This window comes from Chinchilla lanigera, unplaced genomic scaffold, assembly GCF_000276665.1.
Source record: "Chinchilla lanigera isolate Chin_1 unplaced genomic scaffold, ChiLan1.0 scaffold00065, whole genome shotgun sequence".
NCBI classification, from domain to species: domain Eukaryota; kingdom Metazoa; phylum Chordata; class Mammalia; order Rodentia; family Chinchillidae; genus Chinchilla; species Chinchilla lanigera.
In genome coordinates, this window is record NW_004955466.1 from 2,832,688 (window position 1) to 2,854,757 (window position 22,070).

At 44.2% G+C, this 22,070-nt stretch overlaps 2 protein-coding genes across 5 annotated transcripts in view; one reads left to right on the forward strand and one right to left on the reverse strand.

The window, feature by feature from the left end:
- The window catches only part of Plek2 (pleckstrin 2), an 18,685-nt gene extending 14,684 nt beyond the window's left edge, over positions 1-4,001 (forward strand). The window contains exons 7-8 of the mRNA XM_005399083.2: positions 1,378-1,456; positions 2,576-4,001. Coding sequence (XP_005399140.2) covers positions 1,378-1,456; positions 2,576-2,703 — 207 coding nt within the window. The 3' untranslated portion in view covers positions 2,704-4,001. The remainder of the gene's footprint in view (positions 1-1,377; positions 1,457-2,575) is intronic.
- A 2,096-nt stretch (positions 4,002-6,097) lies between these two features.
- Positions 6,098-22,070, reverse strand: part of Eif2s1 (eukaryotic translation initiation factor 2, subunit 1 alpha, 35kDa) — a 16,659-nt gene continuing 686 nt past the window's right edge. For 3 of the 4 annotated variants that reach the window (XM_005399086.2, XM_005399085.2, XM_005399087.2), the window contains exons 2-8: positions 17,727-17,974; positions 15,958-16,037; positions 15,700-15,851; positions 10,910-11,016; positions 10,315-10,412; positions 9,193-9,336; positions 6,098-6,642 (exon numbers count right to left, since the gene is read on the reverse strand). In XM_005399086.2, the coding sequence (XP_005399143.1) occupies positions 6,517-6,642; positions 9,193-9,336; positions 10,315-10,412; positions 10,910-11,016; positions 15,700-15,851; positions 15,958-16,037; positions 17,727-17,967 (948 nt within the window). In that variant the 5' untranslated portion in view covers positions 17,968-17,974 and the 3' untranslated portion in view covers positions 6,098-6,516. The remainder of the gene's footprint in view (positions 6,643-9,192; positions 9,337-10,314; positions 10,413-10,909; positions 11,017-15,699; positions 15,852-15,957; positions 16,038-17,726; positions 17,975-22,070) is intronic. The other variant, XM_013521972.1, reaches the window with a different exon arrangement.

Sequence of the window (22,070 nt, forward strand, 5' to 3'; positions counted from 1 at the left end):
CGCGCTGACTGCCGGCCCGTGGCGGCCCCGGAGCTGCGGGTCCCCTGTCCGAGGCGCGGAGCCCGGGCAGCTCCTCCGCCTCGCCTTTCATGGGCTGGCCAGGCGCTGAGAAGCAAGCAGGTCGGTCGCGGCGCTTCCGTCGGGAGCCCGAGGCGCCGGGGCCGGGGAAGGGCCGCCCTCCCGGGGCCTCCAGAAGCGCCCTCTGGCCACAGGGGCACGGTGCCCGGCTGTGGGTTCAGGTCACACGTTCGTGGCCGCCTCAGTTCCTTGGTGAAGCGACGGAAAACAGTGGATCGAGTAGGCACCTTGGTTTCGCGTGTGTCTCTCGGTCCTGCCGGCCTCCGCTCTGTCCTTGAGGAGGCCACGGCCTCAGCCCGAGCCCACCCGGAAAGGCGTTTTTGTGGCTGATCCGCTCCCCGGCTCCCTCGCCTTTCTCCTTGGCGGGCTGGAAGTCCACCCCAAGGCCAACTCGGCCCTCCCCGAGATGGATCTCAGCCCCACCCCCGGCGGCTTTCCTCTTCCTCTGACGCTTTCCTCCCTCGCCATCGAATAGTGAACATCGCTGGCGTTGTTATTTTTTGGCTGGTTTTGTTTTGGTTTTTTGAGACAGGATCTCACTATATCGTTCAGGCTGCTATTGAACTCACGGTGTAGCCCAGGCTGGCCTCGAACTCGCCGCAGTCCTCCTCCCCGGATTACAGGGGTGCGCCACCACACTTGGTGTTGCCATTCAGTGGCTTTTGGGCGAGGGTGTCATACGTGCAGCTGGGTCCACCCCTGCGTATGAAATTGGTTATTGCTTAATTGAAGGGAGGCCTGGTACATAAAACTTTCCTGAATCATCCTGAGATGCCACAGGTCACAGTTGTTTCCCTCCAAGTTTCATGGGAAGAACATAACCAGGACCTCGTATGATGGTGTCCAGTGTAGCCGTGTTTCACAGTTTTGCAGAAATAACTATAAATGCATGTGCTTTTTGGTCCTAGTCACACAAGGCTTAGGGAAGCCGTGTGTGCGCCTCTTAGAGTTTCAGGTCAGAGGCCCTGTTTGAGAGGCGTCCAAGAGTACCGTGCAGCTTGATGCGCGGCCCCACCAGGCGCGGCCTCAGCAGTGCTGGGGGCCCTGTCGCTGTGGGCCGTGAAAGGAAGGGGCCCAAACTTCCCTACGGGCGCCGGCAGTGTGCCCGTGTGACTGCAGGTACAGCCTCATCTTCTGTTACTGTGAATGATTTTACTTTTATAGTGCTGGGGATTGAACTTGGGGGCTCCCACATCTAGGCAGCTGCTCTGCCACAGAGCTAAAGCCCAGCCAGGGTTGTGATGGGGACGGTGTGACCTGCCTTTGCGCATTCACAAAATTCCCATCTTTTCTCTGCAGGAAGAGAATAGGCCAGTGGGTGGATTTTCTCTTCGTGGCTCACTCGTATCTGCTCTGGAGGATAATGGTGTTCCCACAGGTAAGGTACAAGTTCAACCCTGGCCCCACGGACTGCAGGCCTCCCTTCTGTGCCTCCCGAGGAGAGCGCGCGCCGTGGGGCTGGCAGGGGCTTTACTCAGTGAGGCAATGTTTTTGTTTTGTTTTGTTTTTTTTTTGGCTTTTCTCCAGTACCGGGAACCGAACTCACAACCTTGCACTTGCCAGGCAGGCGCTTTGCCACTGAGCTAAATCCCCAGCCCCTCAGTGAGGCAATGAATGCGTGGTTTTCGGTTTGTCTGCTCTGTGCCGTCGCGTTGAGTTACATCTGCATTTTTTCTTCCTTTCGGTTTTGAGACAGCGTCTTGCTATGTAGCTCAGACTGGCCTTGAACTCGCTATGTGCTCTAAGCTGGTCTTGAACTCACGGTGATACTCCTGCCTCAGCCTCTCTACCTGTGCCGCCATGCCGGGCTCCCCAGCCCTTTGTGAAAGAGGGTCTCCCTGAGTTGCTCAGCTGGGCTCAAATCTGTGATCTTTTGCCTCAGCCTCACAGAATGCTGGGATTATAGGTATGCACCACCATACCCAGCTGTGGTGTGAGTTTTGGAGCCAATTTCAGAAATAGAGGAAAGGGAATTTGGGATGTTCTTAATAGAAGGATTCAAATAAATAACCTATTTGAATATGCACTCTGCTGATGGCCTGTAAGCTTCCGCCTAACGGCAGCTGAGGCTTATAAATGCTTAGGTTGTAACAGGGTCTTAGCTGTTGTTACACTCATTTCATGATAGCAAGCCATGGTGGGGGGATAATATTCTATCTTGAGGATGTGGGAAATGAAGCCCAAAGCCAAAGACTAAATCCTGTACCCGCTTTTCATGTAAACACACTGGACTCTGATGTGCTAGGCCAGGTCTCGGCCTAGCACAGGAACACGCGAAAGGGCTGCGGGGTGTCCGGGTGAGCAGCGCAGGTGCAGCGGGGAGCAGGAGAGGGAGCGAAGGAAGCGCGCACCTGATAGGATTCCCACACACACACACACACACCTAAGAGATACTGCACTGGACGAGTTTTTGCCCATGTCTCAGTTGACGTGCAGCTGCTTCAAGCTGAAAGCAGATGTGGACATTCACTCACTGATTTTCCTTTTTTCTGCCTAGGGGTTAAAGGCAATGTCCAAGGAAATCTCTTCAAAGTGATCACGAAGGATGACACACACTATTACATCCAGGCCAGCAGCAAGGCTGAAAGGACAGAGTGGATTGAAGCTATCAAAAAGCTCACATGACAAGGACCAGGACCCCTCCCCGCTGCGGGCTGGCACAGAGGATTTCCTGGAGAATGGGTGTGTGGAGACTTGGGCTAGGGGTGTGCCAAGTGGTAGACTGCCCGAATTCCCAGGAAAGAAAGAGACTTTGAATGTACATCTTGCACTGCTTCGGGTAAGACTGCTGGACAGGTCCTCGGGTGACACGCAGCGGTGGTGCTAGGACGGCACTGGTGCCAGCGTCTTGACTTTCGCCCGTCGGGACGGCCAGCCATGTCCTTGGGCGCCAGAGCCAAAGCCTTCGATTGGAACACTAAGTGGCCACGCTATTTCAGTGAATTGTCTGAAATGTCAGTAACTCCTGTCTCCTCCTTTGGAATTAATAAAGCCTGACATTTGTTTGGTTTTTATTGTTTTCAGAGGCTTCCTACCTGTACAGTCCATGTATTATTCAAGGTGACTATGGAAATATTTCACATGGTCTGTGTCACTAAGACACTGTGGAGTGGGGATGCAGGCAGAGCTTCAGTTGAACATTCAGAGGACATTGCTTGCCTGGAAAGAAGTCATGGATTCACTTGTAGAAATTAACCACATCAAAAACAAACAAAAAAAAAAATTAGTTTTTCTATGAAAAATAGGCATTTAGAAAAAGGACAAAGAGCAGGAGGCTCTCTGAAGGACAGCAAGACATAAAGAAGTTAAATCACGACACAAAGTTTTGGTTTTAAAACGAACGTTAATGGAGAAAGACAGCAAGAAACTTCCCTAGCTGGGAGGTTGGAGTAGTGAAAAGTCTGTATCATCCAGTGTTTTTGAAAGAACAGTTTTTATTACTTTCAAGTTCATACAGTGATCTGGCACAAGATACTGCCAGGATTCTTGCCAAGTACAAACTACTGGGCTTCAATAAAATACGTAACTTACAGGTACGGGGAATGGGAACTTCCAAAGTGCTTAAGCAAAATGTGTTCTCTAATAGATTCCTCTCTGTTCTTTTTTTGCAACTTTCGGCTGAGTAGCCCAGGCTGGCTTGGAACTTGTGACCCTCCCGCCTCCCAAGTGCTGATTGCAGGTGTGTGCCACTGTGCCCAGCTCAATTTCCTCCTCTCGATCTTACCTGGATTACTTGACCTAACTACCAGGACTTAAGATGTCTTTCCCTGTTCCTTTCGTTTTAGATTGCCTGTTCAGGCACCATCTTCCTTTTGGCATTTCACAAGCCTTAATGTCCCTGTACTTACTTTTATTGCCTTTTGAATACTGACAGGTGCTTATCTGAATTAAACTAATTCGGTTTCATGGCTTCCTGCCTCCAACCTGGCACAACTGTGTCTCTTCGTATTGATGTCAGGATTTCCAGGTGTTGGAAAGTAGACCACTGTCAGCTTGAGGCAAATCAGTGAAGTTGGCAAGGGGCTAGAACTTAAAAATCCCTAACCCACTGAATTGTTCTTGGTGTCAAAGTTGCTAGGTCATGAACTGTTGGACAGAATAGGTGATTATTCCACTCAGCGTGACGCAGTGGTTAGCTGTCTCTGTTACTATTATTGCTGCAACACGTGGGTACTGGCTCATTATAAAGCCAGTAAGTGGTTTAAATGTTCATATTTTTAACATTACTTTTAATTTATGCACGAACCAAACTATCAGTGATTTTGTTGTATGACTGAGAGTCACTTGACCTGAACAAAGGCACACTGGGGGAAATGTGAAGTTGTCAACATTTTAAATGAAAAAGCTTTGGTAAGAGAATCAAGACTTGTTTGGTCATCTGTCGGTCCTGTTCAAGGCAGAGGGAGGTCTGCATCTCGTCTCCACGCGTCTTGTCCTTGCTTGCAGGTCAGCAAGATGTACGCAAAAGACGTACGCACGCTTTGCATGTATTCTCTCGCTCATGCTGGCAGCAAAGCTGACCTTTTCTCTGGCTGGGCCCATCAACCACAGCACGGTGGCACTGACGAAAGCCTGCACGGGGTAAAAATCACCATGGAGGCCACCAATACTTTCCAAGTTATGGCTTTTGAAGTCTCAAAATTCCGGTAGACAAAAAGTTCGATTCCCCTGGATACAGCAAAGGTGCACCGGTTGTATTTTGGAAACATCTTGATGCTATGAATTTTATAAACCTGTTCAAAGCCTCAAAGACAAAAGTGAAAATTATGTAAGTCTCCAGTACACCCAGGTTCTCTATGGCACGCTGGGGGGTACACAAGGCCCCCTGCTGGAATAAGCCACCTTCAGTTAGACCACTGGATTAAGGTTACGGGCCGCTACATTAAAGGATCGAACCTTTATAAAGGTCCTTAACTACGTACAATCTCTCCACTGCACTCATTTTCCAGTGTCCCGTTTTCTTGCTCTGCTGCCCGGGCTGGCCTTGCCGCGGGCTCAATCTAGCCTTATGCCTCTGCCTCCCAGGTGGCTGGGAGTGTAGGCAAAAACCCCAGCTCTAGTACCCTTAATACTGAGTGAAGTCTGGTCCTGCATTGACCAAGGTGGGCTAAATTTAATTATGTGTTTTAATAGCTATTCCTAGGGATAATAAATAACTGGTATTTCAAGTATTTTAAGAGATTAAAACTATAAAGACAAGCACACCAAAGTAACTCAACATGTTCTATACTCCCCATTTGTCACCTAGTACTGGGGAGCAAACCCAATGCACTCATCACTGAGCCACATTCCCAGAGTTTTATGTTGAGACAGGTTCTCACTAAGTTAGTCCAGCTAGCCTCAAACTTGTGATCCTCCTGCCTCAGCCTCCTGACTAGCTGGAATTAGAAGCAAGTGCCACTACGCCTAGCATGATTTTCTATACTTGACTACTATAGCTATAACTTCAAACGTTGTGTTACCTGTAAAATTTTGTATACATACTTTTAAAATAATCTGATATTGGAAATGATGGAAATTTAACAAAATCACTAACTGTTCAAACAGATCCCTGTTCTAAGGAGAACCAAATACAGAGGTGGCACCTCACAGATACTTTAAAGGGGAAGACAAAAAAGTAATCAAAAGGTGGTAGATGATGTTGTTTCTTAACTAAATCAAAACAGCAGCATCTTCTTTCAAAGGAAAAAACCCTTACCACTTAGAAACTCAAGGCAAGCAGCTTAGAACACCACCAAGGCCCCAGTGTGACAGTCTCATAAACCAAGCTGTCATCCGTCTCAAATAGGTAAAAGGCACACTACTGTGTAATCCTTCAGTTGCATTTAAGGCTGTCCCAAGGGTCAGTTTCACTGTTTGTTTTTTAAATACTTTCTCTGAACTCCGCTTTGGAAAGGGTCTGCCGTATAGATCCTCTGACCACCTAATCTTGTATTTCCACATCTAGATGAAAGGTAACAGAATTAGGGGCTTAGCACTCAGAATACTTTAACTGGTGACAAGAAGGAAAAAGCCTATAGTTAAATATCCCAGAAATTTATTTCATGTTTGGTTGAATACATTTTATATAGAAAGATTGAGATTGTTACTGTTCGCTTTGGGTGCCTCTGGTAAACGTCATGGAGGCACTAGCTACAAAGGGTGCCCGTCTGAAGACATACGAAGTGGAAATCACGAGCCCAGTTTTAGGACGTTCTTAGCTAAAAGATCTGCATCTAGTGAAGTCAGGCCACTCCCTTAAAAATCGCTGTGTGTGAATGTGCGAGAACGGCCCACACTCGGGAGGGCATCGCAGGTTCGGTCTGCGGGAACATTTAAATACTTGGAATAAAAAATATTCAGCTTTGAAGTTTTCAATACTGGAAAACTTTCAAGTCTAGAGTTTACAGCCAGGAAAGACCGCTTCATGTTCCTCAAACTGGACTGTCTCCCACGGAGTTAATCTTCAGCTTTGGCTTCCATTTCTTCCGCGTCGTCGTCGCCGTCCACCTCGGCGTTCTCGCGCTCGAGCCTCTCCAGCTGCCTGGCGAGCTCCGTCTCGTCTGTGTCGGTGACCACCTTGGGCTGCGGAGGCAAGGCGGAGTCAGAGAAGCAGCGAAACAACGCCCAGTGCGCCAAAACCGACACACAGGAAGAGAAACTTGCATACATATTAAAGTACTAAATTTATGCAGACACGATGAGATTTATGCAAGTTACCTCTGGCCTCTACAACTACCAGAAGTACTCACAGTGGTGGCCACGCACTTCCAGACATTTATTAGGATGGCCAGGTGCTAAAGTGGGTATACATTTTTTGGTGGACTCTGTACAAATCCAATTTCAATACTGTCAGTGTCCGGTATTTTAATTTTACTCCCCCTCCCCCCGACAGTCCTGGGTGCTAACCTCAGACCCTTCACACTGAGCCAGCACTCCCAGTCTTGTTTAACTTTTATTATTATTCTGATTTTGTCTTTTTGAGACAGGATCTTGCTATGTAGTTCAGGCTGGTCTTGAACTTACTATGTATCCCTGACTGGCCTGCCGGTGATCTTCCTGCCTCTGCCTCCCAAGATGATGGGGTTACAGGTGCGCACTACCACGTCGTACTCTAATTTTAACTCTTACAGAAATTAATCTGTCAAATTTCTTCACTTTTGAATGCTGACTTATTACTATTAAATTCTAATAGGTAAAAAATAGAAGAAATTTATGAGTATAAGCTGGTATAAAAGAAAGATGTTTATACCAAAATGGAATAATAATACATTTTGTCATGTTTTTAAGCTAAAATAAACTGAAGATACATGGGATAATCTCTGTGGCTAAAACTTTTAACACCACAAATAAATATACTACGTTCTCCAGAGAATAAATCACATGCATAGATATACATGCATGTGCGGAAATTAGGGTCTCTCCTTGTTGAGATGAGAGCAAGATCATTTTGTTATTTGAGACACGGTCTTACTATGTAGATTAGGCCAGCCCTAAACTCGCTATGAAGCCCAGTTTGGTATTTTTTTTTTTTTTTTTTGTCTTTTTGAGACAGAGTCTCCCTGTGCAGTTCAGGCTAGCCTTGAGCTTACTTTGCAGCCCAGGCTGGTCCCGAACTTACCAACAATCCTCCTGCCTCAGCCTCCTGAGTGCTGGGATTACAAGTGTGTACCATTACACTCACCTCCCAATTTGGTCTTGGACTCAAAATCTTCCTACCTCAGCCTCTCAAGTGTGATTACATGCATGTGCCACCATGCCCAGCTCTTATTTCTAATTCTGATCAAATTTTTAAGTATGTTGCATTCAAATCCTAACAAATTTCTTAGCTGGTCATGGTGGCAGGTGTCTGTAATAGCAGCACCAGTGAGGCTGAGGCACGAGGATTACCAAGTTCAAGGTCAGCCTGGACTATACTGTAAGACCCTGTCTCAAAAAACTAAAAAAAATAAACTTGTTTATTCTTTTTCCTGGTGGGAAAAACCCACGTACGACATTGGTGATCAGAGGCCTGAATGCCCTTTCTACAGTATGACATTCTAGTACTAATAATTTTTGATTACCTACATAAACCTCTTTTAGGAACCCTATCAATTTATCAATCAATATTTTTTTCTTTTTTTGAAACCAGTTCTCGCTATGTAGTCCAGGGTGGCCTCCAATTTACAATGATCTTCCTGCCTCAGCCTCCTGAGTGCTGGGATTACAGGCATGTGCCGCCATGTCTGGGTTAAGAATTATTTTATACTTAGCAAATTCGTAACTTAAAATTTTCTGATTGGGGGAGCAATACTGAAGATTAAACCTAGGGCCTTCTTACTGGGTTATAACCCTGCCCTCCCCTTAAATTTTGAGACAGTGTTTCACTAAGTCACGAATTTGCCCAGGCTGGGCTTGAATTTGCAATCCTCTGGCCACAGCCCCCCTGGGTACTGAGCTGGTGCTTGCCACCAAGCCCCGCTTTAATTTTAACACTTTTTTTTTTGTCTTTTTGAGACTGGGTCTTGCTATGCAGTTCAGGCTGGCCTTGAGCTTACAATGATCCTCCTGCCTCAGCCTCCCAGAGTGCTGGGATTACAGGCGTGTGCCATCATGTCTGGCTAATTTTAACTCTTAAAGAAATATTTCACCACCGACAGACATAGTGGTATACACCTATAATCCCAGCACTTAGGAAGCTGAGGCAAGAGGAAGGATTTCCATGAGTTTAAGGCCAGCCTGAACTACACAGCCAGACCCTGTCACAAACAAACAGGAAGAAGAAAAGAAAAAAAAAAGAAAAGGAATAGTTTGTAACAGTTCTCTTACATAAGCCTCCCACAATGCTGAGATTACAGGCATGCAACGCCAAACTTGGCTTATCTGGTTTTAAATGGCAGTGACCAGGTCTTTTAGACATAAATCATTTAGATAATTTAAGCTTTTTAATAACCTTAAAAAGAAAGTAAGCCAGGCATGGTGGCACATTCATATAATCTCAGTACTTGGGAGGCTGAGGCAGGAGGATTGCTGTGAGTTCAAGGCCAGCCTGGGCTACAAAGTGAGCTCAAGGCCAGCCTAAATTGCATACTGAAACCCCGTCTCAAAAAAATAAAAAACAAAAATAGAAAAGTAAAAATGAAGCACTGATCTCACCTCCATTTGAACATTGAAGACACCCCTCTTTTCCTCAATCTTTTCTTTGATAACAGCCATGGCTTGATTGAGAACTGAGAGGCCTTCCGTTCTCTCCAGGGTGGTTGTAGTCATCACATACCGAGGAGGAGCTATTAGATTAATCTAAAGGACAAAGCAAAAACTTGATTACGGACATACCTAGGAGCATAGCGCTTAGGACACCTGAAGATGTATGCGTTAACAAGTCACCCCAAACTCATCTCCCTAACTCTGTACAATGGCAATTTCAGACTGTTTGCTAACGCAGCAAAAAACTGTATGAAGAATGATGAATTTTGGGTCCTTATTGGTTAAATTACAGTCATCATCGAAATAACAGACAACTCTCCCTCAAACGATGGAGTGAAACCCTTGTAAGAAGATTCTGAGCTAACAGCTATCCCGTTTACGGCTACTGGAGGGTACAGATCAAACTGTACGTGAGTTGCACGTCTCTAGCTGACAGAACAGCTCACCCTTTCAAAGTGCTATGTACGAATCTTGGAACCCTGGCGCACCTGCCACAGAAACTCCCATCTGCTATGGCAGCAGCAATAACCAAAAGCTGCCACATAGTCACAAACATTCTCCAGCAACAGCATCATTTGCCACTGCTCAATTAAAAACGAAAAAAGCAAGGCACAACAAAAAAAACGAAACGCTTTTATTATGAAACATGGTTCTTTTCTGTCACGCTGGGTATCAAACCCAGGGCCTTGAACATGCTAGCCAAGTGCCTTACCAAGGAGCTATATATTCCCAGCCTAGGCCAACCAGATTGTAGGAAAAAAAGAGAGAGGAAAAAAAGTTGGGATGGGGACGGGGAAATACCTCAGTGGCATAACCGCTTGCCTGGAAAGCCTGAGGTCATGAGTTCGATTGCCAGTACCAAAAAAAAAAAATTAAGGTCAGGTGTGGTGGTTCATGCCAGCTCTCGGGAGGCTGAGGTAGGAGGACTGCTGTGAGTTCAAGGCCAGACTAAGCTACATAGCGAGACACCTCTCAAAAAAAAAAAAAAAAACAACAACAAAAAAATTAAAACAGATCTGATTTGTTTAGGTGTTTTTTTTCCAGCAGGGTGTAAGAAGACTGACAACTTACCTTGATGGGCATGGTCTCTGTTGAACAATTCAAACCTGCTCTCAGGGCTTCTTTCACGGCATCGATGCCTTCATAGCCGTAACAAGCCACTTCAATATCTAAAATGATAAGGGTTCAAGAGCTGATGCCAAGAAAGGCAAGAAATATTTAAAGGTTGGTAAGAAGTAGAGAAGTGGCAGGCAGACTAGCATAGGAATACTCCTTATGAAAGCTTTTATTATTCTATTAATTAGAAATCAATTACCAGCTATTAATTTTCATATTTAGAAACACTGAAAGCCTATCTGCTCGTATAGTAAGCCACCTAATGATACAACTAAAAAAGACAAAAGAAATTTAATAAACACTTTGTCCAGAACTGTTCAGAATTGCAGTTTGGGCCCAGTAATTCTTTTAGGAGTTCGTCCTGATGCATAAATAGCTGAGCGTGTGCAAAGCTGAGTATGTGCAAAGGTGTTAATTTGCACTATATTTTTGTAACCACAAAAAAAATTTAGTGATTGATGCAGCAACATATTCTTTGGCAAGTCTCATTACGTCACGGTTTTTGCAGTGCATGCATGATATTTTGAAAGTCATTTGAAAAGTCACTTACCTGCTCGAATTTTGACAGCTTGTGGGGTCAAACGCCTATTAATATTGTTAATGAGTACCTCTCGTTCATCTTCATTCAAATCTAAACTATCCAAAATAGACGGATCTCTAATGTAAAACAAAACAAGAAGTCCAGGTTACATTACTGATAACTGTAAAACCAAGCACACTACATCACAGAATGCACAAAGCAACGAAGCACTGGCTTTAGTACCAGAAGAGGTTCAAATTCTAGCTCTGCACCCTTAACTATGGGTTTTGGCCCTTTGCAAACATGTTTCCACACGTGCAAAATGAGGCTGGAAACCGTCCCCCTCACAGGATTGTTCTCAGTATGAAGATAATGCTGGTACTTAGCAGTACATGATAACACAGAAAAGACTCAACTGATTATCAGAAGAAAAACTTTAGAAATATGGTTAAAATAAGCAATTAAATCCCTGCTAATGAGCCATCCAACTATATTTAAGCATTCCCACGTCATTCACAGTCATACTTCAAGGATTTTATAATCTGGTTCAAGAAAGAACCAAAATAGGAGACAATCTGTTAAAATAAGAGAACATCCATGGGCATCAAGAGAGGGAGGTGTTACTTCCAGTTAGTGAGGTCAGGAAAGGCTTTATGCAGAAAAGCAGCATCTCATCTAACTCTCTAAGTGCCAGGAGAGAGGCACCAGGGTCCTAGTCTCTGGGATGCTGAACCAAGAAAAACAATGAATGACAGAATGGTAGCACTTCAACAAAGAACTGTTGTAAGGAAGTTATGATACACACAGAAGGACTGGCAGGTTACGCATACACCCTAAAGGACATGGGGGCTAGTTAATGCAAGGTGACATTACTTGAGTAAAGGAAACTTTCTTTTTTGGGGGGACAAGACCTTGCTGTGTAGCCCAGGCTGGCCTTGAACTAACAGTGCTCCTCCTGCCTCAGCCTCTGGAGTGCTGGGATTGTAGGAGTTCCAGTGGAACTTTCATTTAGCTAAAACAAAGTAACAGGAGAACAAGCCAACAGATCCAAAAAAAAAAAGACAAATGCACGGAAAATGGACAAACGAGATAGAAAGATACTTGAAGCTGGTTGTGGTGGTACACACCTGTAATCCTGGCACATGGGAGGCTGAGGCAGGAGGATTGGTGCAAGTTTGAGGCCAGCCTTGGCTACAGAGTGTGGTAAAGGCCAATTGGAACTACATAGTGAGATGCTGAGTTGAAGAACCAAGGGAAAAAAAGATCACAACAGAGCCACAATTCGTATGTCTTGCTGCCTTGTAGCTCTGATTTAAATTCCATTGCCTGATGTTAAATAGCCTTGATAATGATCAGGAGTGTTCAAATCCAAAGATACGCAAAGTTCTGATACATATACCAAATGTTGGTTGCTGAGTGTGTTGGCACATGCCGTGTAATCCCACCACTCTGGCAGGCTGAGGCAGGAGGATCACCAGTTCTACCCTGGCCTGGACAACTTAGTGAGTGGACGCCCTTTCTCAAGATAAAAAACAAGGTTCTGGTAATGTAATTCAACTTGGGGCAAGAACCTCAGCTCAATCCCCAGCACCACAGAACAAAATGAAATGAAGTGACACAAAACAGAACAATCCAGCTGGAGGGAAAATAAATTACAGAACCCATGTGGGCAGTAACTTGGCAAAACCACATCAATTTAAATATATATACAGTCCTACAACCTAACAATTCTATTCCTAGGTACACGTCTCAGGAACTCTCAAATGTACACACAGACATACACATGGATACTCATCACAGCACTGTTTGAAAAATGAGACAAAAGGACAAAGTATCTGCCCCTCGGTACTGGGGATTGAATCCAGAACCTCACACATGCTAGGCAAGCACTCTAGGCAAGGTAGTCCCCTTATCCCTTTTTATTTATTAATTTTGAGAGTCTTGCCAAGTGGCCCAAGCTGGCCTCAAACTTGCGATCCTCCTGCCCTGACCTCCTGAGTCCCTGGGGTTACAGGCATACCCAGTCACTATATACTCTTGGTTTTTGTTTCTTTGAGACAGGTTCTTGCTATGTAGCTCAGGCTAGCCTCAAACTTGCAGTAATCCTCCTGCTTTACCCTCTCGAGTGCTGGGATTATAGGCATGTACCACTACGACCAGCTATGTTTTTTTTGTTTTGTCTTTTTTGAAACAGGGTCTCCTATGCAGCTCAGGCTGACCTTGAGCTCACTTTGTAGCCCAGGCTGGTCTCAAACTCACAGCGATCCTCCTACCTCAGCCTCCCGAGTGCTGGGATTACAGGCATGCGCCACGCCAGGCTCAGCTATGTTTTTGAATAGGAGATTAGACAAAGTATATTCTCAAAACGAATTGCTACATAGAAAGTAATAAAGATGATGTAGGTATCCACCTTATTCAGAGAAACTGACTCAGTAAGTCTTATAAGGCAACATATGTGCTACAGAAAATTATAACAAATTTTAAATACACAAATTACTCTATATGCATTTCATGGATACATATACAAGTTGTGTATCCCTTATCCCTAACTCTTGGGACTGGAAGTGTTTGTATTTTTCGATTTTGAAATACAGTAGTACCTCGGCTAACAAAGTTTGTTTTATGATTTTGGGGATGATGGCTGCGCTTCTGTTTGTGTGGCGAAGATGGTCATGGTCGTGTTTATCACCCTACGTAGAGTTCGTGAAGGAAAGCAAATTTTGCCCAGTTCTTTAGTTTGTGAATCTGTCTGTCAACAGAAGCATTTGTCATGAACCAAGGTTATTACTGCATTTGCACATACAGAATGAGGTATCTTGGGGAGATGCTATGGCTTATTCGACAGGTCCCCTCAAAACCTCACGCAGTCATAGGTAGGGCTTCTTCAGAGGTGGCTGGATGCAGAGTGTGACGCATCCGTGGCGATGTGCCGGGATTAAAGGTGGGTGATTACTCACTCAGTCCACTGACTGGTTTGGCACCACCCTAATCCCAGTAGCCTACATGTAATGTAAAAGGGGCAGAAAAAGCCGCGAGCTCCCTTGCCTGCTTGCTTTGCTACCTTCGGCCCACTATTTACTGTTTCTCCTCTACACGCCTGTCCGCCTCATGCTACCCTGCTCTGGAGCCAGCCAACTGCGCACTGAAACCTCTATACACACTGAGCTAAATAAACCTTTCCCCCTTTAGCCTTCGGTGTTGGGTATTCCGTCTCAGCAAAGAGAAAGAACTAAGGAGGGTACCCAAGTCGAAATATGAAATTCATTTACGTTTTAGCTATACTTCATACACGCGTTCTGAAGGTAATTTCCTACAGTATTTTGACTGTAACCTGTCACAGCGGTGTCATGTCTGCCCTCAAGAAGTTCCAGATTTTGGATTTATGGTTAGGGATGCACAACTTCTATACAGTAACATCACAAAAACAAGGTTCTGCTGATGAGTGGGGGAAATGGTCCCAAGAAGCAAAATATTATTTACAATTATTTCAAATAATTTCTTAATTAAAAGAAAAAATAGAGAGCACACGTGGCAAAGTATAAGCATTAGTTGAATCTGCAGGCGCCACATGAGGAACGGAGAAGAGCTGAAGGGGAGGGAGAAACCCACGCCCAGGCTTGCTGGCAATGGGCACAGAGCTGAAGTGGTGAGCTGGGCCTGAGGCGCTAACGGTAACCGGGGTCAGATACACTCGGCCGGCCGGGGTGGAGCCCAGCGGAAGAGCGCGTGCCCGGCACACAGGAAGTCCCGCGTTTATCTGGAGTTCAAGCCTCATCACTGTCAAAGCAAACCAGTACTGAGCACACCAGCTAAGACGAAGGAAGAGGGGACAAGAGAGAAAAAGGGAGAGTGGGTTTCTGAGGATGACACTGACTACGAGCGCAGAGGATGTGGGGCAGATGTGAAGGCCCAGCTGAGGTCGGAGACCAGGGCTGTGTGGTGGCATCAACCTGAAACAGAGTTTTCCTAGCAGCTGTCAGCCATGTGTAAGTGCAGAGAAGGCAGGTGCACCGAACAGGAGGAAAAGCGGGAAAAGGCTTATCATGCTGGTAAGAGAGCTGTTGAAATGACAGCTTATGGTGTTGTCCGTGTTGAATGAAAAAGGAAAGGCAGGAGAGGATGAAACAAATAAAAACAAAATAGAAAAACAGGTTTGGAATCAGCGCCCACTACACAGGAATTCAAGAAGAGACACGGGGCACTAAGTATATGGCAGTAGGAAGGTGATGGGGCTGCTCTACTAGAAGAGAACAGAATATGTGAACTGAAGGGTTCAGAGGCTGAGCAAGCTGGGCATGGTGGCACACTCCTGTAATCACACCCATTTGGGAGGCTGAGGCAGGAGGATTGCTGTGAATTCAAGGATAGCCTGAACTACACACATAGCTAGGTTCTACCTCAAAGAAATAAAGAAAGAAAAAAGCAGAGGCAGGGGAAATCTGCTGATAAAAAGACCCAGAGGGAGGCTGTAAGGAAGACTGACTGAAGTGCCATGGGCTAAAGGTCAAAGGAACTAAGGTAGAGAAAAGTAGAGGTTTCGGATAAGACCCCCCACACTCATGAAGTCAGCTAGGATAAGAATAAAGCTGGAGAATGAAAATTCGGGCAGCCTGAGGTGAAACCATATGGGTTATGAAACCATGTAACTAAGGTATATGAGACTCCACAGACATTATGGCCTTTCACACTGAAATATTTGAGTCTTAACTTTGGCAAGAACTTAATACACGATGTTGTGTGACAAAGTGCCAGGCTATCAACCTGTGTCCCAGACCCAGCAGCACAGATGTAAGGCAGAAGCAGCATCAAGGTGTTCTTACGAGACTGCATGCTTAAACGCATCGTAGGCGCCATAACCAGGCCTCTTGTACTTGTCATCGAAGACCCAGGCGGTCCTCTGGAACAGGCTCTCCAGCTGCTCATCCTTGGTGTACTCTAACACCTCAGCAACATGACGAAGAATGCTATAAACCTAAAACAGAACGAACAGCCCAACATTTCCAAGGTCAGAGTGGTAACAGTGACCTGTTTATTAAACACACAGGGAGTAGACTCATTTGTCTCAAAAATCAACTTACAGTTTTAGATTTTGTGAATTTGTCTTCACATTTGATTGCTTCCTCTGGAGAAACTCTTCTTTTTGACAAATCAATGTATCCTATGAGAAAATTTTTTTAAAAATTATGTTCAGGTGCTAGCATATTATTATAACCCATTTTTATAAGCAAATGAGGTATTTGATTGATAAGCTTATAACTGTTCTCTACTAAAATAACATTAACAAAATACTGCATAAGAAATAAAAGACGTGCCGGGCATGGTGGCGCACACCTGTAATCCCAGCACTTCAGGATTGCTGTGAATTCAAGGCCTGGTCTACAGAGTAAGTTAGAAGGCCAGCCCCAACTGCACAGCAAAACCATCTCAAAAAGACAAAAAAAAAAAAAAAAAAGAAATTCTGATTTGTTCTTAGGAATATATTTTTACTACCACGTTATTATATATTTGCTATTGCTTTGGTAGAAGAAATTAATGATTCTGATTATCTAAATGAAAGTGGAATGTTTCTCCTTTCTACTTATTTTCATCTCTGAGCTTCTGCAGAGTAGGAACTCACTGACTTGAGGCTGTCCTCAACAGTTTTTTCTTTGGGACAGCATCTGTGTACTGCCTGCCAGCTTCAAACGCACAGCAATCTACCTGCCTCTGCCCCTGAGTGCTGGATTACAGCTATGTACCACTAAGCCTGGAAGTTTTTTTAGAGGACCATATTAAGATCGCCGCCTCCTGACTACCATAGCCAAGTGCGGAGGACAGGTGTTTAGCTCCTGCATGGCAGACCCTTTCCCACGACCCCTGACCCTTTTAACCTGAAGACACTAAGAACAAGAGAAATGAAGGGACTTGTCAAATAGCCACAACACGGAAACCCACACGCCTGTGCTTAGAACTCAGCGTACAACGCTGAGTAACAGTGGTGAGAGGGAGTATCTTCGTCTCCTTCCCTGTACTGAAGGAAAGTATGTTGTAGTTTTCTGACAGCTTTTATCAGATGAAGGAAATTCCATTCTGTGTCTAGCTTGCTGCCTTTGTATTACAAACAGGCAGTCAAGTGTTCGCAAATGCCTCCTTGGTATTATTTAAATGGCAAGATTTTCCTCTTATATTAATTACTTACCCTGACTTCCTATTTCAGATTCTGAGCATTTCTTTCATAAAATAAATATGTGGTTTATTTGGGGGTGGCGGCCAATGTCTATAATCCCAGGAGAGTGAGATAGGATTAAAAGTTCAAGTTCAGGCTGGACAACTAGCAAAACCCCATCTTAAAATGTACCACCTTTAGTGCATAGTTTTATTGTTGAAGAATATAGTCATATACACCACAAGCAAAAACTGTCAGTCCACAAAGGATAATAAAAAACTACAAGTTTTTAAACAGAAATTGTCATTTCACTTGGGGAAATACCTACAAATGGGATTGCTTGTGTAGGCTGTATACTTCCCCCCGCCCCCATCTGACCCATAAAAACTAACCCTGGGATATACTAATTAAGTACCACTAACTTAAGAGGTCTTGCCTGACTGGCTAATTCGCATCCTTCTCTAATAACTTTTTATGTAAAAAGTTGAAGTATAAAATTTTTCTCACTGCACTATACAACTAAAAATACTTAACTTTTCTTAATTTTTAAAATTTTTATTACTCCATGCTTACAGCACATGACTACATACATCTTGGGTAGCTGGTATACATACACGGCACATCTTAATTCCTCCCTCAAGTAACTTAAATAAACCATCTTAAATCTGAAATTTATATTTTTAAGATACTTTCCTCACTTACCTTTTTCTTTGTCCACTCTAATGACAACCACACATTCATTCCTGCCAATTCGAATGAGTTTGTTTATGGAACGGATCCGTCTCCTGGATAACTCACTAAGAAGAATCATGCCTTCAATGTTGTTGTATTCCAGCAAACTGACATAAGCTCCCATTTCAGCAATGGACCTTACGTTCACCATCACTACGTCTTCCACCTCAGGAAATTTGTGCTGATAAAATCTACAACTTAGACCTGGCATTCTGCAACTGAAACAAAAGAATCAGATTAGGCATCCAGTTAGGGTGAAAATAAAGAAATGCCAGTTTCCTACATCTTGCTACTGAAAGAACACTAATGATTAAAGAAAATGTAACTATCAGTTTTCTCATCTCTTTAAACTTCTTAAATGATACTGCAAAATAGATGAATATCCAGGAAGCAAGTTTTAATTTTTTATTTTGCTCCATATTTTTGTAAGGCTTGCCATCAGGCCTTTGCCACCAGTTTCAGAGGAGTCATAAAATATAATGACCACCTATAAAGTACTCTGAGAACCAAAGATTAAAGAAATACCTCAAAAGTAAAATACTATGTAAAGCCCACCACTTTAAGAAATATCAAATGATGGGAAGCATCACTACTCTTATAAACCTTTCAGCAAAACCAAACCAAACCAAAGCTACTCTTTTCTCCAGGACAGCTAGTACTGCATGTTACCCACCACCGCCACGTAAAGAACCCTCTGACTACCCAACCTCAACCAATATCTTTTTTTGTGTGTGGGGGGGGTGCTAGCCACTGAACTCAGGGTCTAGAGCATTCTAGGTAAGTACTCTATTGCTCTATTTTTATTTTGTTGAATAGATATACTTAATCTTAAAAACAGCTTTATAAATCTTCCTTTCTAAAGAGTTCAAACTTCTCTTAACCTCCAGGACTTAAAGATATTTAAAAGTATTCCCTCTGATCCATTCAACCTAGGGGGAACACTCCTTTTATGACCCCTAAGCTGGAAATCATAACATGAAGTATATTTTTAAAAGGAAGTACTCAGACTAATCATGGCTGATGATTTTCATAGTTTTCTATTAACCTTAACCTATTTATTGTTGTTAGAGGTCAGAAGACAGGACCTAAAGGCAGTCATAGAGCTGGGTGTAGTGGGGCAAACCTGTAATCTCAGCACAGGAGGCTGAGGCAGGAGGATTGCTAAGAGTTCGAGGCTAGCTTGGGCTACATGGTGAGTCTAATAGCCAACCTTAGAAGCACATCATCTACACTGGGTACAGCGGCATATGGTTGTAATTCCAGCACTGGGAGACATTAAGGCAGGAGGACTGCAAGTTCGAGTTCTGAACAGGCAAGTCAGAGAGACCTTGTCTCAAAAGTAAAGTAAAATAAAATAAAATGGACTGGGGACACTGCTTAGTGGCAGACCACCCCTGGGTTTGATTCCCAGTCTTGGGGTGGGTGAGAAGTAGACCGTGTACATACAGCATGGGGACACCAAGACTCCACTGAAGTGCAGCTTAAGGACTTCTACTTGGCATCCACACGCAGCTTCTGCCCAATGGGAAGACGAATGCAGGACTTCTACTTCTTTTATTAACTAGGAGTGCTGCATGACCTGGTTACTTCCTATGTCCTTCAGATACCACTTTCCACATCTCCCCATTTTATAAATAAATTGAGGCACAGGTTAAACAACTTGCTCTTTCATATACTCATGCTCTTTCATACTCATCAGGTTTGGATCCAGAGTCTTTGCTCATATAAATGAGGATTTTCCCCCTGAATATTATTTATAAATGTTACAATCAGAAACGTACAAAAAGCAACATTAGCGTACATACTCAGCACTGAAGTACATACCACAAATTTGTGCAAACTGTTAGTACTAATCTATCCTGTTTAATAGAAAGCAATGTATGTGGTGGAGATTGCACTTGTAGCCTGACAAAGCAGAGATTCAGCAAAGGGGAACAGACACTCAATGGCCAGAATTGCACACTAAGGGAAAGCTGAGCTGGTTGTTTCATTTTTAAGCAGGGCTTTACCAGGGGTGGGACAGCAACTGCTGTCAAATATCTGAATACATAGTACCTGTATTTGAGAGCTAAAAGAGTTCCAAACTGAATAGCAAAATAAACCATGTTGTGGACATGTGTGGAAGAGTGTTAAGAGATTTAACAGATGCTAAACATATTTAATTACCAAGTTTCTACAAACAGCAAAGGTGATGCTTTTGAGGAGGCAAGGCTGAGTTTGACATTTAAAGAACACAGAACAGGGTACAACATCCCTGAAAGGAGATATGAATACTACTTCTTTGCATGAGTCTTTTTGCAACACGTAAGTCATGGAATACTGTTGATGGTATGCTATTCAGAGTAAGGGCAGAAGGTATCCAGTAACTACAAAAGAATCCCTATCAGAAAGAATCTGCATACTGGCTGATAGATTTTGAATGCATCATCTTAAAAATGTAAGTAACATTAAAAAAAACCTGCTCTTAATTATTTTTCTGTTTTTCTCAGGAAAACAGAAACCACACTGCGATTACTCAGTCTTTTCTACCATTTTCACAGCATCTGTATCTGGCCCTCAAGTGCTGAGCCAGGCGAGTAGCACGGTGAACTCTGGGAGCAGCACTGAACTGGGGCTCCAGTCTCCCACTTTCCAACTGCGGCTGCTTGGGAAAGCCATCCTCTTTGAGCTCTGGTTTCTAGTCTGTGCCAGGTACCGCCCAGGTTTGTTGAGGGTTTAATGAAACAAAATACATGTGAAAACATTTTAAGCCACACAAACATTTTTAACTTAATGTGCTAAACAATTTTTTCAGTAAATGCTATGTACTAAGCTCTGCTGAAGCAAGAAGATTCTTACCTGAGGAATTAAGTACAAGGCAGAAAAAAACTAGTAAGTAAATAATTACAATATAAGGTACTATGAAGAAGCACAGCGAAGCTATCAATTATCAGGCCACCAAGGAACAAATATTGAACGACTTGCTCGAAGAAAAATGCTTAACAAGTACTGAAGTAGAAAACAAACCCAAGTCTTCTGATACTAAACTTCAGTGTCTTTTTCCCCAGACTCTCAATACCACAGAGAACTCAACGTCAAAAAACTGCGGTACTGTTAGTGTCTGATGTAAAAATCGCCTTTCAACACCTTAACCAAACTCCAGCCTCGTGTCAAAGACCTTGCACTGTCAATTCTGCGCAAAGCAATGGTAGAGAGAACTCCTTTCTCACAGTCAAGTCACATAAAGGACACAGGAAGTCCACATTCCTTCCCTAAGTGCATTACGTGTTGGGAAAAGTCGTTTAGCTGTAACGCTTATTAGTAATGCTCTCTGAATGCTAATTCCTGGCTCGAGTGCTATGCAAATAAAAATTTTACACTATTTCACTGTAGTTGAAATAAGAATTACCACCAAATCCCTACAGATCTTACCAAGCCATCAGACAACCACATCTTTTGGGAATTAGCAACTATTATCTGGCGTCACATGAACTGACAACAGGCAGTAAAAAATTCTGCCTAAGTAACTCCCAGACTTTTGAAAAACAGGCTGAGTTTTATACCTTGCGCCACCGCCCCACCCCCCGGTACCGGGGATCGAACTCAGGAACTTGCGCTTGCCAGGCAGGCATTTATGCCACTGAGCTATATCCCCGGCCCACTGAGTTTTATTCTTGAAACAACAACTCAATCTGGGAAAAACTAACTTCTCTGCTATATTCTTATCCAAGAAGTAATAGTTTTTGTTTAGTGAACATTATTATTATTATTTTTGGGGCGGGGGGGCTTTTTGAGACAGGGTCTCACTATGCAGTTCAGGCTGGCCTTGAGCTCACTTTGTAGCCCAGGCTGGTCTCGAACTCGCAGGGATCTTCCTGCCTCAGCCTCCTGAGTGCTGAGGATTACAGGCGTGCACCACCACGCCCGGCTTGTTGAGTGAATATTAAAGCCGTCTAAGTTTTGCGATCTCGGGATGGACACGCGTTCACCTCTTAGTCATGCACAACCTGACACCACGGCTGTATTCTCAAAATACAAACGGATATTGCGAGCCCCGCAGGGGGACATTTAGTTACAACGCAAGGGCGCCTCGCTCTACAGACCCTAGAGCGCGAAAGCCACTTAACTTAAACTTTAACGGTAAGCTGGTAAGCTATTCGTGGACCTGGCTCTCCGCAATATGGTGCGGCCGTCCTGCTCGGTTCCCTGGTCTCCACCGAGTCAGGAAGATACAAGTCCTCGGGGCAGAAGCAGCCGAGCGCTCGGCGGCGGGGCCGGGACGGCACCTCGGGTCCGCTCCCGCGCCCGAAGCGGCCTGAGGCGCCCCCGGGCCGC